Source organism: Barbus barbus (assembly GCF_936440315.1).
Source record: "Barbus barbus genome assembly, chromosome: 22".
Lineage (NCBI taxonomy): Eukaryota > Metazoa > Chordata > Actinopteri > Cypriniformes > Cyprinidae > Barbus > Barbus barbus.
The window spans coordinates 28,387,275-28,405,386 of record NC_136750.1 but is presented as its reverse complement, the minus strand read 5'-3'; the positions used below and the strand labels follow the sequence as shown (position 1 = coordinate 28,405,386).

The 18,112-nt window shown below is 39.1% G+C and overlaps 1 protein-coding gene across 1 annotated transcript in view; it reads right to left on the bottom strand.

Annotated features, from left to right (window-relative positions):
* LOC306888130 (rho guanine nucleotide exchange factor 17-like) overlaps window positions 1-14,214 on the bottom strand; it is an 81,441-nt gene extending 67,227 nt beyond the window's left edge. The window contains exons 1-2 of the mRNA XM_079446282.1: window positions 13,565-14,214; window positions 9,847-13,313 (exon numbers count right to left, since the gene is read on the bottom strand). Coding sequence (XP_079302408.1) covers window positions 9,847-13,313; window positions 13,565-14,087 — 3,990 coding nt within the window. The 5' untranslated portion in view covers window positions 14,088-14,214. The remainder of the gene's footprint in view (window positions 1-9,846; window positions 13,314-13,564) is intronic.
* Window positions 14,215-18,112: the final 3,898 nt, after the last annotated feature.

Genomic DNA, 18,112 nt, shown 5'->3' with positions numbered 1-18,112 from the left:
TTAGTGGCGCTTGTTAAAGCAAACATCACTATTATTAGTGCTTGCACTTCAGATTGGGGATTTGTTCTAAACCTCTAACCCATTAAATTGTGGCATGCTCTTCGTTTGTGCTACGGACAGAAATGATACCTTAAACCATGAGGCTTGTTGAGGAGAGCTGTTACTTTACTTAGTTACTGGATGATTTTCACCTGCCACACAATAAAACAGGAGATATGTAAATTGCAAATAAAAACAAAAAATGTAGAAAATATTAATTGCATATACAGTACATAATATAAACAATTTGTATTTTTAATTATAGAATATTTTAATTATTTTATAATAGAAAGTCAAAATATAAAAGAAAATATTATTTTAATAATAATAAAACTAATTTCCACTGTAAAAAAAAACGTTGTCAAACATTGTCTATTATCCTTAGCATTGCAATATATAGCATTGTGTTTAATTCATAGCAAAGTCACTTTCAAACTAAGCAGGCAAATGTGACCAAAATGAACACGAGTGAATTCTGCTATCTAAAACTCACAGTCATGCAGATTCCTATTGCAATGGCTGAATTTTGGCAAGCATCGTAAATATGACCATAACCTAATATTAATAATGATGCTCATATCAGTAAACAAGCACCACTAATTACAGGGCAAAATCAAAGGCACTTAAAACTGCACTTTTCTTTTCCTGTTTCTCTAATGGTCTCCATTTCTCCTCTATTCCATGCCTTGAGTTCATCTCCATAAATCAGTGTGATGCAGAAGGGTTACATGGAAGATAAACAAATCAACACACACAAACACTGGAGCTGTGCCAGATGTACCATGGGAAAGGGTGAACTGCATCATTCTGTGACCCTGTTCTCATACTGAAGCTGTCTTCCATAGCCTACCACTTAAAACCAAACACTCACGACGAGTCCATTCTCTGCTTTGTATGACACAATTTTCACTTTACCCACTCGCACCTTTGCGTTCCACTGGCAAGATGTTTGCTTGAGTTGGCAGAATTCTTGCATAATACAGGTACATCTCAAAAAATCGTGAAAGTTCATTTTTTCTTGTAACTTATTTCAAAAAGTGAAAAATTCATATATTTTAGATTAATTACATGTAAAAGTAAAACATTTCAAAAGTATTTTTTTTTTTAGTTTTGATGATTAGAGCTTACAGCTCATGAAAGTCAAAAATCAGTATATCAATATAATAGAATATTTACATTTGAGTTTCATGAAATGACATCCCTACAGTATAAATTCAGGATCTCTCTTATTCTTTGAAACCACAATAATGGGGAAGACTGCTGACTTGGCGATGATCCAAAAGACGAACATTGACGCCCTCCACAAAGAGGGTAAGTCACAGAGGGTCATGACTGAAAGGTGTGGCGGTTTACAGAGTGCTGTATCAAAGCATATTAAATGCAAAGTTGACTGGAAGGAAGAATTTGGATCGGAAAAAGGTGCACAAGCAACAGGGATGACTGCAAGCTTGAGAATACTGTCAAGCAAAGCGGATTCAAACACTTGGGAGAGCTTCACAAGGAGTGGACTGAAGCTGGAGTCAGTGCATCAAGAGTCACCACGCCGAGACGTCTTCAGGAAAAGGGCTACCAAGCCACTTCTGAACCAGAGAGAACGTCAGAAGAACTGGACTGTTGCTCAGTGGTCCAAAGTCCTCTTTTCAGATGAAAGTAAATTTTGCATTTCATTTGGAAATCAAGGTCCCAGAGTCTGGAGGAAGAGTGGAGAGGCACAGAATCCATGTTGCTTGAAGTCCAGTGTGAAGTTTCCACAGTCAGTGATGATTTGGGCTGCCATATGTCATCTGCTGGTGTTGGTCCACTGTGTTTTCTGAAGTCCACAGTCAACGCAGCCATCTACCAGGAAATTTTAGAGCACTTCATGCTTCCTTCTGCTGACAAGCTTCATGGAGATGCTGATTTCATTTTCCAGCAGGACTTGGCACCTGCTCACACTGCCAAAGGTACCAAAAGCTGGTTCAATGACCATGGTGTTACTGTGCTTGATTGGCCAGCAAATTCGCCTGACCTGAACCCCATAGAGAATCTATGGAGTATTGTCAAGAGGAAGATAAGAGACACCAGACCCAACAATGCAGATGACCTGAAGGCCGCTATCAAAGCAACCTGGGCTTCCATACCACCTCAGCAGTGCCACAAACTATCACCTCCATGCCACGCCGAATTGATGCAGTAATTCATGCAAAAGGAGGCCCAACCAAGTATTGAGAACATATACAGTAAATGAACATACTTTCCAGAAGCCTGACATTTATGTTTAAAATATCCTTTTTTTAATTGATCTTATGTAAAATTCTAATTTTCTGAGACACTGAATTTTGGGTTTTCATTATCTGTATTAAATTTCAAGAAATAAAGGCTTGAAATATTTCACTCCGTGTGTAATTAATCTATATAATATATGGGTTTCACTTTCTGAAATGAGTGACAAAAAATATTGACCTTTTTCATGATATTCTAATTTTTTGAGATGTATCTGTACTTTCAAGTTGAAGAAATGAGTGATCCGTCTAGGAGACACGTCAATGTGTGTCATTTTATTCATAAGAATGGAACGACAGGAAAAATGAGAACCGTTGGCAAAATATACATCAGAATGAGTGAAAAACGCCACGGATACGTCAATCTGAGGAGCTGCATGTGGAAAAACATGGAGACATTTGAGCCAAGAGCACTTAGCAGACCACACAAAAAAAGAGAAACATATAAACAGACAGAACGAGAGAATGACATGAATCTGGTAGTTTGAAATGTCTCTTTTCATAAATAGAAAAGTAAGAGAAAACGTGTATGCGTGTTTGGAGAGGGGCACATACTGTTGCTATAACAGCATAAACAGCATTCGCAACACATTTATCTTCCGCAATGTGGGAAATAATATTGGTGGGACTTGACTATCTATCAGGTTTGACTGGATTGTGAAAAATGTAAAAGAACCACTCACATTATATACAGAAAATCCTTTAGAAGTGGATAAAGGTAATAGTTTGCTGATTATAATAAGACATAAGTATATACTCATTTTAATATAATACTAATAATGATAACATAACACCAAATAAAATATATAAAGTAAATAGGTTAGTCAACATAAAAACATAAGTCACCTTTATTTATATAGTACATTATACAACAGACTGTTTCAAAGCAGCGTCATTTAGAAAATGGAAAATAAAAGAATCGATGCAAACTTTTGAATTTCAAATTCAGCTCTAAAAAGACAATGTCATTATTCAGCATTGATTTAGTTTAGTTCAATAAAGAAATTCAATTACAAAATGAGTTCAATTCAGGTCTTCTGAAGGCAATAATGTTGTTATTCAGCTCAAGTCAGTTTAATTTTGATTCAAATCGTTTCATTAACAGTGTCGATGTTGCAAAATTCATCAGCTGCGATTCAAATTTGACTCCGTTCAAGTTTTGTTCTCATCTGATAGTGTTAGTGACATCAAATCAATAATATTACTAGTGAATTTTAGCCCTAAAAAACCCTGAATATCAACTGTCTTTTAGAAAGTAGCATAATAAATGTTAACAGCACACTAAACCACATTTTCAAAACATGCGATATGCAAGAGTAACCACTAATTCTCAAATAACACAGATCTGAATTCAGACTGCGGTTACACACGCGATACTGAGATGAAGCACCTGTTTGATCAGCATGAGACCCTGAGCAACATTTCACTCCGTCTGCTCCTGAGGGAAAACTCCTTAACTTCGTTTTACTGGAAGTTACAGTGGTTAAATGTCGACTGAATGACAAGTGACCTCTAAAAACGTGTACACATGAGGAGGAGGTGACACGAGGAATTCAAAAGCACCTGAGAAACAAACAAGACATGCATTCTTCAGCATGTGTCACACTTGGAGCAAAACACACTTGTGATGCAAACAGCCAGATCTGTGAGCCCTCGTACCATGAAAGCTCGTTTCTACCATGGAACAAAATAATAAAATAGGCAACTGCAACATTTTTATTTCCTTTTTTCTCAAAAAGGCAAGTTAATATCTTGCCATTTTGAGTTTATGTTGATAACAAATAGTCAGAAATGGAAGTTTAAAAGTCTAAATGACCTTTTTTAGCTTCCATAACATACTGACAGACACGCAACACAATAACATCTCTGACTGCTTTGATGTTTCCCTTGCACTAATCTGCTGTGAGATTTGATCCCTGCATGATAGCGCTATATAAATGCATCATTCATGACAGAACGCATGAGTTTAACTCTAAAAACATGTGCCCTCATGCTTACAGAGACCACCAACAGCAGAAAACACCCAAATAAGCCTCATCGGATGATGGATATGGGTTTGCATCAAACCCCAACAGTTAAGAATGGGCAATATAAAAATAAAATATTCAATCATGATTAATCAATTAATAAAAAGGAACTTAATTTGTTAATGCATTAAGGAAAGAAAAGTACATGTGGGCATCTGTGTAGTCTAATTCAAATTCTAATGGATAAAACAAAGCATTATTTCACTGAATATCCAGTTTCTCTCATAAATGTGTCACACTATGGAAGTTAAAGGGAACAGAGTCAAAATTCCTGATAACAGATAGCAGAGGAAGCTGAGTCCAGGTCACCATGATCACCTGACACAACCCAGGGTCGTGACCTCTGTTTGAATGCTTCTGCTGGGCCGGAATTATGGGTAATTATCAAAAAGTACAGTGCATGGAAATTTGTATGTGGGAAAAAAAACATTTCAGTTTCACTGAGAATTTTCTGAGCTGAAAACAATTTAGAAACTAGATACAAAGTATCTAAATATAGTATATAAAATTATATTTACCAAATAAACAATTAATCAGATTGATCCAGAAGGGTCAGTAAATAAGCATATGGGAATTTAAATGGTCCTTCAAGCCAATGGTCAGGGGACATTATTTAATATAAATAATTGTACATCACTTCAAATAGTAGTAGAAACTTCCTTAAACCTCCATAATCATTTATCCTATTCTGAAGGGAAGTGGATTGCCCGTCCATTAAAGCTGCTCATCCTGTTAATTTCTCATTCTCCTCTGAAAGCCATTTGCAGACAGCTCAGGAGCTGAGGAACATTGTGGAGGGATGAAGTCATTTTTGTCGTTCTTCCAGAAATGAGATTCAGCCCTGATATCAGGTACGCTGACAGGGAGGGAAGGAGGGAGTAATGGATGACAGCAGGGCTGTAAAAAGAAAAGAGATACTTGGAAATGCAAAGAGGGAGAAAATAAAAGACTGATTGAGTGTAAATGAAGCGAGCGAGTGGAAAAGAGCACAGGAACATGGAGTTGAAGAGAAAGGGGGCTCTAGTTGTTCCCTGTTGTTTTCATTTAAACAGGCACCAGGAATGTGGCCTTCTTTTCCTTCACTGCTGCAAAACGGCCATGAACACAACAGCCAGCATATGAGAGAGAGAGAGAGAGAGAGAGAGAGAGAGACAGTGAGAGAGCGAGAGCGACACAGACAGTGAGAGAGAGAGAGAGAGAGAGAGAGAGATGAGTGCAGATTATTAAATAAAAAATAAAGTGAAATAAAGTTGAAATAAAGTAAAATATACATATAAAAAAAAAATTCAACTTTGAAATAACTAAAATGAAAACTTGGCAACAAACTTAAATTAAATAAGTACTAAAATGACTGAATAGTAAAATAAAAATAAAGCTAAATAAGTTAAAAAAATAATAAAAATGACAAAAGCAAAAAACAAAATTGCTAAAAAACCTAGTGAAATTAAAATGAAAACTGAAGATATATAAATAAAATAATTCATAAATACTATATAATACTATATACTTGATGAATAACACTCACATGCTAATAACAGTAAAGATGAATTATTTTACAACATCATATTAGGTTTGTTAATGCACATTCACTTTTAGTAGTGATTTGAACAACCACCTAGCAACCACCTGCAACACCCTAGCAACAACGTTAATTTTGGCACTGCTAGTATCAGCAAACAAAATTGCAAAAACAAAGTCAGTTCCAAACTATTTCTTGAATAGTAACAAGAAAATATTTTAATGACACTTTAATATTACGCTTTAATAATATTTTACCTCCCACACAGAATATTAAGGCGGGTAAAATCATTGCTTTTTGAATTTGAAAAAAATTCAACAAACATTTTTCTTTAGACTCTGCTGGAAAAAAAAAAACTCAAACCAGCCTAAGATGGTTTGTTGGTCTTATAGCTAGTTTAAAATGGTTAGCAAGCTGATCATCCAGCCTGATCTGCTGAAAAGTGTCAAAAACCCCTCTGAAATTAGTCAACAGTCCTCTTAACCCAGCTCAGCATGGTAAAGCCACTTTTTTCCTCAGCAGTCGAACTGATGAATCACTCACAACAGCAGCAGTGACTCTGTAAGCAAGTTTAAAGAGTGAGAAAATCTACAAACATCTCCCACATATCCAGATGCTGCATTAAAACACACTGACTCACACGCGTCTGAGTGAACATACACAGGGAATTACTCTCGGTTAGAGGGGAAGACACAGACGTGACTGTGTCCCCTCTGAGATGATGGTCCGATCGCAGGCAGACAGCAAACACATGCCCTCATTCCAGCTGAGCCTTTAATCCTGCTAAAGACACTGAGCAGCAGTTACAGCATCAAAGATTTGACAAGTCATGCAAACACAGCACACAGTCGTCTGGAGTGTGTGTGTGTGTGTGTGTGTGTGTGTGTGTGTGTGTGTGTGTGTGTGTGTGCGCGCTCTCTCACGCCTGGCACTTTGTTTCCAAACAGTCTCTCGAGCAGAGCGGCACATTCCAGCCTCTGCAGCTCATCAAACATATTAGTAACCACAACAACTTCCTGTTTCTGTTCCCTAGCTTCCTGTCTGCACAGGATCACTCGGCACTGGCGCTGATAAAGGAGCAGAGACTCTTATAACACACACACAACAGACACTCAAACACACACACACACGCAAGCAGTGTCCCTCCCTTTCCTGTTAAAAACACACATCATAAACCAGTTAAGACCTGCAGACCAGCTGAGGTCATAGAGCTAAAAATTGAATGTTGATTGCCAATAAGATTATTTGAGATCATTAACTTTTGACTGCAGACTTACAGCACAATTTGAGACTTTGAGATCTCTTCTGAAACTCTTCAGCAAGTCTGCATTCGCTCTCCTTTTAAAGATATAGCCTAGAAAAAGTTTGATCAGAACAAAAATATTTTCAATTTATCCATCAATTTGTGTTTCTAGGCATTTACAATGGAAGTCTATGGGCCAAGCCATTGCTTCAGGGTCATCATTACAATATGCACTGGTTTACACAAGAAACAATATGTGTTATGTCCAGTGTGACAGAATCGCTCACTGACTTTATCAGTGCAATATTATATCTAATCTTTCAACGTCATACAAACTAATATTTACATGATGGAGCAAACTCCAGCCACTTGAATTACATCAGTAATGCATAGCCAGATATGCATCCACCTAGAAAAGTAGTCCCAAAATGGTTGGGAATTTGGTTGACTTTACAGATCAAATAATTCAATTCAAGTGCTTTAAAATACAAGCTTCACATTTCTGCTTGCAAAGACTGAGCATATAGATTCTCATAGTTGCATTACTGTAGAACTTAAATGAGGAAAAAGTGGAGTTTAATCGAGAATATCAGAAGTTTTCATTACTGTGGCAGCATTTTTTTGATTATGAACAAACACTCATATAACACATTTGTGTTGTACATGGAGGTTATTTAGCAGGCTGTGCTTTTGTTAGGTTCTTTTATCACAGCTCTTTTGCTTGTCTTTGTACAGCTGAGCACAATGTGTTCACCCTCCTCCATCCAAGAACGTTTCACATTACCGCAGCATTGAGACATCTTCATAGGTTACTCACAGAGAGCTCAATCCAAGGGCGTTTTCCCCTCCACAGCCTGACTGCATGTGTTTTTCCTTCTTTTTTGGGGTGTGTGTGCGTGTACTGTTTCTGATCGTCACAACCTCAGGGAATACTTAGCTAAACCGTCTCCACACACTTGTCGCAGCCCCTGGTATAAACACCCTGTGTTTATGGTCTGAACTTCTCCAAGCCTCAATATTCATTAACCCACTAATGTCAGATATCCGCCCGCTCCTCTTTCACTAAAGAATGACTACAGTAATACAGGCAACATAATTACCCTGGTCTCAACTTTTACGTAATAAATGCCATTACTGTGGTTAGTGATTACCTGATTATCCAAATCACATAGAATGCCACCAAACACATGTAAAGAACTACTTATAAGTTGAAAGAATACACAATCTACTGGCCCCAAAAAGTACCTTGGACACTGTACTGAAAGGAGGGAAAAAAACCCACGAAAGAAACATCAAACAGCCCTACACATGTCATAAAGCAGGCATTAGTCTCTGGAAATGTGCCTGGAGCTAACAGCTTAAGAGGAACATTTAGCTCTATTTACACTTTGTTTTCATTAGCCAGAATACAAATGCATGTGTGTAAATTCCTGAGAAGAGAGTCAAAAGCGTGCACGAGTTTCCAAGACTGTGTCAATGATGGGCTCAAATTAGACTGCATAATACAAGCTGAATGACAAGGCCATGCAAACATTTCTCCAATGTGTACTTGATAATGACCCTTTGCAAGGAAAAAAGAAGAATTAAAAAGGGGGGAAAAAAAGGAATTTGGCCAACAGAATGTTACTCAATCTCATCTGCACCCTTTATATAATCAGCCAATATCAGGCGGCTCCAAACAGAGTCCTAAGTGGACCACAAAACTGAAAGGACAAGCTGGCACAGACAAAATCTCAGGAAAATACAGCACCATAAAAGGTGGACTGAGGGAAACTATGACCAAACCCAGTGTCTGAGACAGACCAACCGTGCTACAGAGGGCTTACCAAAGCCATACAGAGAACTAATCTATCATTGAGAGTATGCAAGACTTTGGAAAACATCATGGCCCTCGGACATACACTACCAAGCACAACACTCTTAAATATTAAGTATTTGAAAGGTATTTCTCCCTAAGATCAGTTTGGTAACACAAGCCTTTTTTGAAGGCTACTTTAGTCTTTTCAAACTTTCTATACAACGGATAAACCATTATATAAATACACAAAGAGATAAAGCATTCCCTTCAAAATATGCCAGTTAAGAATGCCAGAATATTCTGACTTTTCATAGAAGCAAGTAAATAAAGGAACATTTGCGGCAGACAGTGGGAGAAACACACAAGTATACACACACACACACACACACACACACACACACACACACACACACACACACACTACAGGCAGTGGACCAAAAGGAAGGTAGGCTAAGGAAATTAAAAACAACATGACCGCAGAAGAACCTGCTGTGGGCAAAATAAATGTCCTTCATATTTCTAAGAAACATTGTTCTGATATTTCCATCAGTGATAAAAAACTAAGTCGGGAGCTGTAAATTCAGCTGCACAACAACATGTCAAACGCTGCACAAATAAATTCATAATTTTTCACATGCATACCCACTCAAGCTGAAGGCCTTAAAACTCTCATCCAAGTTCTTTTTAGATTAATACATCAGTTTTATCCGTAATATAATTCAGTCCAGAACACCAGCATAGAGGTCTCATAAAATATGCAAAAAACACTTCATCTTGCTTTGCTCCCAAGTTATCGCCCATGATTATAGAGCAAAAGGCTACATCCAATCAGCAAACTTTGCTGTGCACAAACAACTGTTAATAGAAATATATTCGTAAGCATTTATGTCATAACTTGCCATAAACAAACGATTCAAAAACATAAAAATAACCAAAATAGAGAACAAAACATCACTCACCACTCTTGGTTTGGCCTTCAGAGAGGCAGTGGAAAGTTCCTCGCTGGACTTCCTCTCTAGTTTTGGCTCAGCAGTGGTGGTAGGAACTGAAGGTGTGGAAGTGGTGCCTTCCAGAATAACCCCACCAGTAGCTGCAGGGGTCTCTGCCGGGGACTCTGGAGAGTTCAAGGCCAAGATGTATTGCTCAGTGACGTCCTCTAATGATGGAGTTTCTTCCCCAGGGACTGTTTTGTTGGGTGTTGAAGACTCTCCGATATGGCTAGACCTCTGGAGGTCCTGGGAGATGTAGGCATGTGAAGGAATGATGGGCACAAATGTGGCAGGTTCACTGGCATGACGCACGTGTTTGGGTCTGACCTTTGATGCTGGAAGCTGGGGGAGGATGGATGCAGAGGACTGCTCTTCACCTTGTTCATCTAAGTGATCCCTGTCATCACAAGACAACTGATGGGTAAAGCGGTTTGTGCGTTTCTTGGGGCTTCTGCGGCTGGTGCGAGGAGACAAAACCTGAGCTAGCTTAGGGTCAAAAGGAAATGAGGGCTCACCTGGGGCTTTCGTTTCTCCGTTATGACCAAGGTGGGAGGGCAAATCATGCTCAGACTGAGAACGAGATCTTTTGATTGGACAATAAAGTTGTCGTTGTTCGCTATTGAGCGCCCAAAGCTCATCTCTTTGCTCGGATAAGATGGGCTCACTGCTGGAAGGTGGTATGGATTGTTCTAGTTCACTAATTGGCTCGCTGGGATGCTTTTGAAATTCTAGGACAGTATCCGCCAGCTCTCCACGTCTGCTAGGGTCACTAAAGCTCTTTTTCTTCACAGCCTTGCCATTCGCCTTCTCGTCAATAAGATTGTCCATTGCGCCAGGTTCACAAACAATGCTCTGAATCACAGTACTGTAATCTCTCAGGCTGTCGCTACACACTGAAAGGTCACTGGCAGCACTGCCTGTATATTCAGAAAGGTCTGCTGCAGAAGACTCCACACCAACACCCACCTTGGAAGTTAGAGAGAGTGAACCGAGCAGGTTGCTGTCCATGGAGAAGCTCTTTCCGCCATCCTCTGCATCTGACCGATGTCTATGAGGCATAGGATCACTCAAGGAACGGTATGCAGACTCACCATTAGACTCTCCGTTACTGCCATTGCTGGAGTCTGAGCCGTTGTTTCCAGCTGAGGAGAATTTCCTTCGCCTGCGAATAGCACTAGGAGTAGACGGAGCGTCCAAGGCCCCCTGGTTTAAATTTTTACTGCTGCTAATGTCTCCTCCTATGGCTACTCCCTCATTCGCCGTCTTAACAGACGGAACTTGAGATGAAAGAGATTCCTCTGGTGTTGTATCAGGCAACTGCTCTTCGTACAACCCTGACTGATTCCAAACGGTGAGAGTCTGACCCAGCAAGTCTTTACTGCAGGATAGCCCCCCATATGAGCCAATGTCTGGCTCTGTGACAATTCCTTCATCTGTCAGGCTAGATTCATGGCCAGAGAGTTCATCCAATGACTTATCACAGAACATGTTCTGCTCCAAATTTCCCTTCTGTAAACATTTTCCATCAGCCTCCCCTTCCTTACACCCAGTAAAATCAGAGTGTTCAAGTCTCGTCATCTCCTGCTTTGCCTTATCTTCTTTTTCAGTGTCTATTTTAGCATCACTGTTTTTTGTCTTGAAACTGTCTTCCTCATAATCATCATCGTCATCCTTACTTTTACCCATCTGACAAATGTCTCTTATCACCTGTCTGGCTTCCTGCACGTAGCGGTCTTGCAGAGGGGTCGGCATTGGCTCGTCGTAACCGTAGGTACTTCTACAGTCGTCGCTCTCAACCTCCCTGTCAGCAATCAACACCTGCTCGCCACTATCTTCAGAGTCTAGCCGTTGCTCGGAGGAACTCCTTAAACCTGGCCCACTACCATAATATTGCTGCCCTGCTGGCTTCTCAGAGTAGGAGAAAGACTTTGCCCTCCTTAAAGTAGCAGTGAGATCCTTCAGGGAAGGCCGTCCATGGTGCGGCCGATTTGTCCTGGAGCCCATTCTGTACACAGATGTGCCTTGATCAGAGTTAAGATTGACCTCATCATCTTGTCCCTTTTTCTTCATTCTCAACTCAGAAAGATCGGTCTTAAGGTAGCTAAGAAGCGAGAGAGTTTCTGAGGCAATGTCAGGGTTGGACATAGAGATCCTGTTCCTGTCTTTCTCATTATTTAAGGAGTGGCAGAATACCCTGTTTTCTGAACTGTGTGTTTTATATTCTGCTGGGCTTAAGCTGGGCACAAGCTTAGGGTTGACTCGAACTGTGGTGCGAGAAAAGTTATCTCCATGACCAAAACTAGGCGAGCGGTACATGGTGGCATTACCATGGTATGTTTTACTCTGAACAGCTGATGAAGCCCTGCCATAGCTGTGGATGTTGGCTGGCTGATCCTCTTCTTTTAACATCTCTGTGCTAGAATACCTGCTACTACTTCGTGACCCCAATGGACTGGATTTAAATGAGGGTATGGTGACTTTTGAAACCCGTGACACCTGAGGAACAGGGCTAGTTCCGACTGACCCCTCAAAGTTTCTATACAGGTGCCTAAAGCTGTCCTTAGTGACATGGGTTCGTTGAGATGTGCTGTCTCGTGCCCTTGGCATGCCCGTATAACAACCCCTAGACCGGAAACCCTCAATCCTGCGGCCCACCGTTTGAGAATCACACGGCTCCATTATTACAGGTTGGTTGTCACTGTCATTTGACTCTTCATTGCCTCTGCTGCAATTGCTTTTCTTCTTTTTCCTTAGCGAGCGGCGTCTTACGTCCCTGTTGTGGTGAGCTAACGCTGCAGAGCCGTCCTCCTCACTACCTGAAGACCTTTCTCTCAACTTAGCCCTGATGCCATGCTTGTCGCCTGTCCGTTCTCTGAACTTCTCGTCCTCTTCTCCAGAGCTCAGTCTTCCCCCAGTGCCGGCTAGTTCCACAGAGGGCCCTGTCTGTGGTAGGGAGGAGTTATGTGAGGAATGCGAGCTATCCGGTGGCTGTGGCTGCTCTGCCCTCGGTCTCTGCTCCAGCAGCTGCCAACGGTGAGACCTGAGGGGCAAAGCGGTCGTTCTACTGCGCGGTGGGGGAGCAGGAGGAGAATCACAATTCAAAAACTCAAAAGAATGGCTTTCAGCAGCTAAAGTATGGAAGTTAGGGATTGAATAGTCCGCAAACAATGCACTGTTGTCATGATAAGAGCAGTTTGTGTCTTGCCAGGCTCCCCTTGGCTGGTGCGTGTCACTTTCGTCTGGAGTTGCGTCGAAATGCTGGAGGTGTTGACAAGCAGTTTTCAAGTCATCAGCATCTGAAGTTGACCGATGTTGCTTTCTGCGTCCATCCCCAAATAGTTCTCTAATCTTAGAAACGCTTGGCCAGTTTGCATCAATATGAACAGATGTCTCTCCATAGGAAGGGTGATAGCGACGAGATTTGCATGTTGGACTCCCTAAAATAAAAACATTGTTATGTTAACTCGCATATGTATTCATTAAGCAGACATACTGATCCAAATCGACTTTCAAAGAACATCACAAGCAAATTGTCAATACACTAAATACAGTGCACTGTGCTAACTTTAAAGTACAAGCCAAATTAGTACAGAAGCTTGAGCAGAAGCGTTATAGAAAGTGTCTTTGTTTACAGCTGATTTGTTGGGTGCCAAATCAGAACTAGTGATTTCAAAACAATGTATCTTACCGGTGTTTGGGCCACCCACAGATTTCCGGAGCCTGTGTTTATCTCCTCTGTCCGAATCCGACCCTGACACAGACTCTTGAGCCGAGCAATATCTGTTACTGTCCTTCTGTTGTTTCTCCGTCGCAGACTCAGAAAACTCCTTGCTCTCGCTCAAAGACGAATCTTCGACACTTTTTGTGTTTTTAACGCTTTCAGAGTTGACTAAGGAACTCTGTGTCCCACCTGAGCTCAAACTGAACTTCTCAGAGAGCTGACGAACCGATGGAGATATTCCATGTGCGGCTTTCTTGAGGTCTGCGGTCGAGAGGTTGGCCGCTGAGATTTTGGAAACGTTTCTGGATACAGTAACAGCGTGCGTCGCTAGTGATGGCTGCGCGCTGTGCTCTACGGCGTCTGGGGGAAGGGCACCGCACCTATCCAAATCCTCTCCAAATGATCTGCGCTTTGCGCTCCAGCTCCCCCACTTTTTGAAAGAGACGCTTCTGTGAACAGGCGCCTTTCTTTCAATCTCCCTTTCAGCCATTGCGATGCCTGTCCTCCCACTTGTCTTTCTTACTATCCTCTCAGTTCATTGATAAATAGTCCGCACTTTTCTTCTCTTAAGTTTTCCGTGGCTGTCTTTACCCCCCTGAAAACAACTTACAATGCCCCCATTTAACCACAAAAGTTGCTTGGCAGTGTTTTCCGAAGAGGAGGACAAAAATTCAGTAACAACAGAGGAGATTGTTTACGAAAACAGAGTTATATCCCCAGAACTTTGCGCATGTTTGCTTCCCTTAGTGTCCATCCATGCATTTAGAAAGAGCTCAAAGTTTGAGCAGAAAACTCCCAAGTGTTTCAGCCCAACACACACTAGAGCAACGTTTGAATAATGTACAGTTTCCAAAGTAAATCCCATTTCCTTGGCCGACTGTCTTTCTTCAAAAGCATCCTTTATTTCCAGCTTGAATAAGTGCGCTCAGCCTTATTTTGGCACAATTAAGGTTTTCCGTGACTTGTGGCTTTTTATATGCAGATAGTTGCTTGGATTGAGGGCGGGACTAAAACACGGGGTCGGGGTTAGAGAGAGAGACCCCCGGGGAATACGAGGGGGGATCCAGCTTTTCCTCTTTCTGATGTGAGAGAGCAGATAATGCTGACGGTATGAGTCAGTTTGTAAACACACAGTGGGAAACTTTTGAACAAATTACCATCTTCATTTTCCTTGCTGAACTTTGGGGAAGCTCAGGCATTAATCTATTGCCTCTTTAACGAAAAACTCTGCTTGTCTCCATGGTGTCCATAAACTGGCTTTACAGTAAAACAACCTTTGCAGTCCTTTGTTTCGAAGGCTTCTTTTTTCTCTCTCTTTTCTTCTTTTTCGTCTTGCCTTTCAGATGCATGTCTAGAGTGCACTCTATTGGCCATGTTCTTATTTACTCTTATCTAAAGTTGACTTTATGAATGTAATTTCATAAAATAATAAATACAATATCAAACCAAGTGTCATTATTATTTTAAAGCACAATTTTCAAGACATATCATTTTTTATAAGAATTTTGTAGTTAGTTATGGTAAAATCTCTAGCATGATTTTCATTCAGATGTGTGGATTGGTATTTATGTAATGATATTTATATATGTTCAAACATACTTTTTGAGTCCACTGTAGGTCTTTCTTGAACATCAATGTTAGCTACAGTAATATAAGAAACATTGCAGGAAATGAAGTTTATTGATTTGTCTTTATTGGACCAACAACAAACCAGGATAAGAACACAGCGGCCACAATTCAACAAGACAAATCAACATTTCACATTTAAAAGCAAACCAAAAAACATTCACAAAGACCTCATTGAGGATATAGTTTCATCTAATATTATACTTTTTTATACAACTACAGATTGTACAGATTACAAACACACATAACTAGAGTTTGATATGTAAACAAAAGCAAACATTCACTAACAAAAATGTTCTTTAACCGGCAAGCATTCAATAACTAGTATGCTTACTTGAAAAAAAGATCTTGTATGCGCATACTACATTAGAAACACAGCTGAAATGAAATGATAGTTATAACACAAGAGCTGTTTTCATCATTATATGGGCACAATGATGAATTTTGCCTAGAAGTTGTATGTTGTTTAATTATTTGAAACTCTCTTTTTGTAAATGCTCAAATAATGTCAGTTTAATGTGCAAAAATTTCGTCTGCTTTAACAAAACTTGTTGGTCAAGTACCCCACCTACTGTCAAGCACAGTAATGCTTGCTTGGTTGAAGTTGCTCACAAGTTAGCAGTATGCATGTTTAAAATAGCTTACTCTTTATATACTGTATAAAGATTGTTTGTATGTATGGAATACCTACTATATTTGCCAAAATAAAGCCATTATTTTATTAGACAGGCACAAAACTGGATTTCAAAATGCAGAATAGCATAAAAAAAAGATTTTATGAAATGATAACTGAATGCTACTTGCTGAATTAATAAAGCAACATGGAAAGGTTGCATAACAACAATGTATCTGTTTGACATGATTATCACTGCATAATGCATACAGTTTCACAAACAATTTAAATTAAAAACAAGGTGTAGTATACAGTATTTACAGCGCAGTGTAAAGTAGTTATATTTCACTCCAAACTTAGAGTGCTTCATGTTCATGCAGACTGAGGAAAAAGGCTCTTCTCCAATCAGATACAATAAGGCAAAATTCATTCATATTTAAAAACTCACAAAGATAATACTGGCTAAATGACTAAAAAACATTCACACTCACAGCAATGCAACAGAATTGGTTTTACCATAGTGTAAACCCAGCCTTCCAGCCATTTCTATTTGTAGTTTTTGGTTATGTTGAAACTTCAAATAAAACCTTATAACCCACATGATATCTACAGCTGCAATTAAACTGCTTCATGAAAACACAAGGACAGCACAGGCAGTACAAATACGTCTTTGTACGTGAGCTCTGTGTTGTTAACACAAGATCCTTCTCTTGTAGGACAAGATGTTACATCATAAACATGTTGAGCTGTACAAAGTGTTATTAAACCATCAAACATCTGATAATGACCTTCAGATAACGTGCAGCAGATGTAGTATGTTAAACAGATGGTGTTATTCTTTCCATTCCAAATGCTTTCATTCATCTCTCCCTCATCCATAATTCCACACCGTCTCTATTTATCCTAAATATCACGCATATACAGTACCGTTCAAACGTTTGGGGCTGCTAAGCTGTTTTTTTAAAGAAGTCTCTTCCGCTCAACAAGGCTGCATTTATTTGCTCAAAATAGCAAAAACAGTAATATTGTTAAAAAATATAACAATTTCAAATAACTTGAATATATTTGAAAATGTAATTTATTCCTGTGATGCGAGGCTGAATTTGAAAACATTTCTCAAGAAACATTTCTGATTATTATCAATGTTGAAAATGTTGTGTTGCTTCCATATATTTGTGGAAACTGGTACTTTTTTTCAGGATTCTTTGATGAATCGAATGTTCAAAACAACAGCATGTATTTAAAATATATTTGATAAAATTACAAATGTCTTTAACTTTTGATGAATTTAAAGCATCCATGCTTAACCATGCTTAAGTATTGATTTCTTTAAAAATACAGAATCTTACTGACCCCACACACTATATAGATCTTAATCTAGTGGTATAGTAAAAAAAAAAAAAAGTAAGATTTTACTGTTTTATTTATCAATGAAATAATTTAAATAATAAATGCATGATTTATTTTCCTTGTGTTTTTAAACAAACACATTTTTATACCTGCAAAACCTATGCAACTTAATTATCAAAAATTAACAATTATTTTTTTAATTTGCACCCAAAGTTGGATCAAAAATATGAAACTGGCAAGACATTTCTGCTTTCTCAGCTCTGTAATTCTTATATCAACATTTACATCAAATTGCACTCATAAAATGTTCATAAGTGCTCCACCTGTTTCCCGGTTAGGAGAGATCAGCCAAACTAGTGCGCTCGTTCAGCTGCCATTCACAGGGTTCGAACCCTCAGATGCGAGACACACAGCTCTACTGTGGGCTGTTCTCTCAAAGCAAATGTAAATGGTGATGTATGATAGTTCCAATCATCATAAATGAATTTTTTGTAACACTGAATCAGTCTATAAAAATGACTTCCTTCAACCATTATGTACAACCTTCACAGTACACGAATACTTAATGCATTGGACGTTTTGTATTTAAATATTGACTTTTTTTGGTTTCAACATCCACACAGCCTACTAAGTGCATCTTAACGCAAGACACTACAGGGTAAATATTTAACTAACAGATATCACCATACTCTTCTAGTTAACTAATCACAGTTACATTAAGACATTGTGTTATAATTATAAGTTATTATTATAATATGTTGTATTATTATAATCATAAGTTATGATTAAATTTGCATACGAGGCATTATCTAATTAAAAATGCTCTAATTTTAAATATATTCCCAGAGCAGAAATCTGAACATTGGATGAAGTCAGGTTTCAAATTCTTAAAAAAAAAATCTTAATTTCTTTAAAATGTTGTTTTG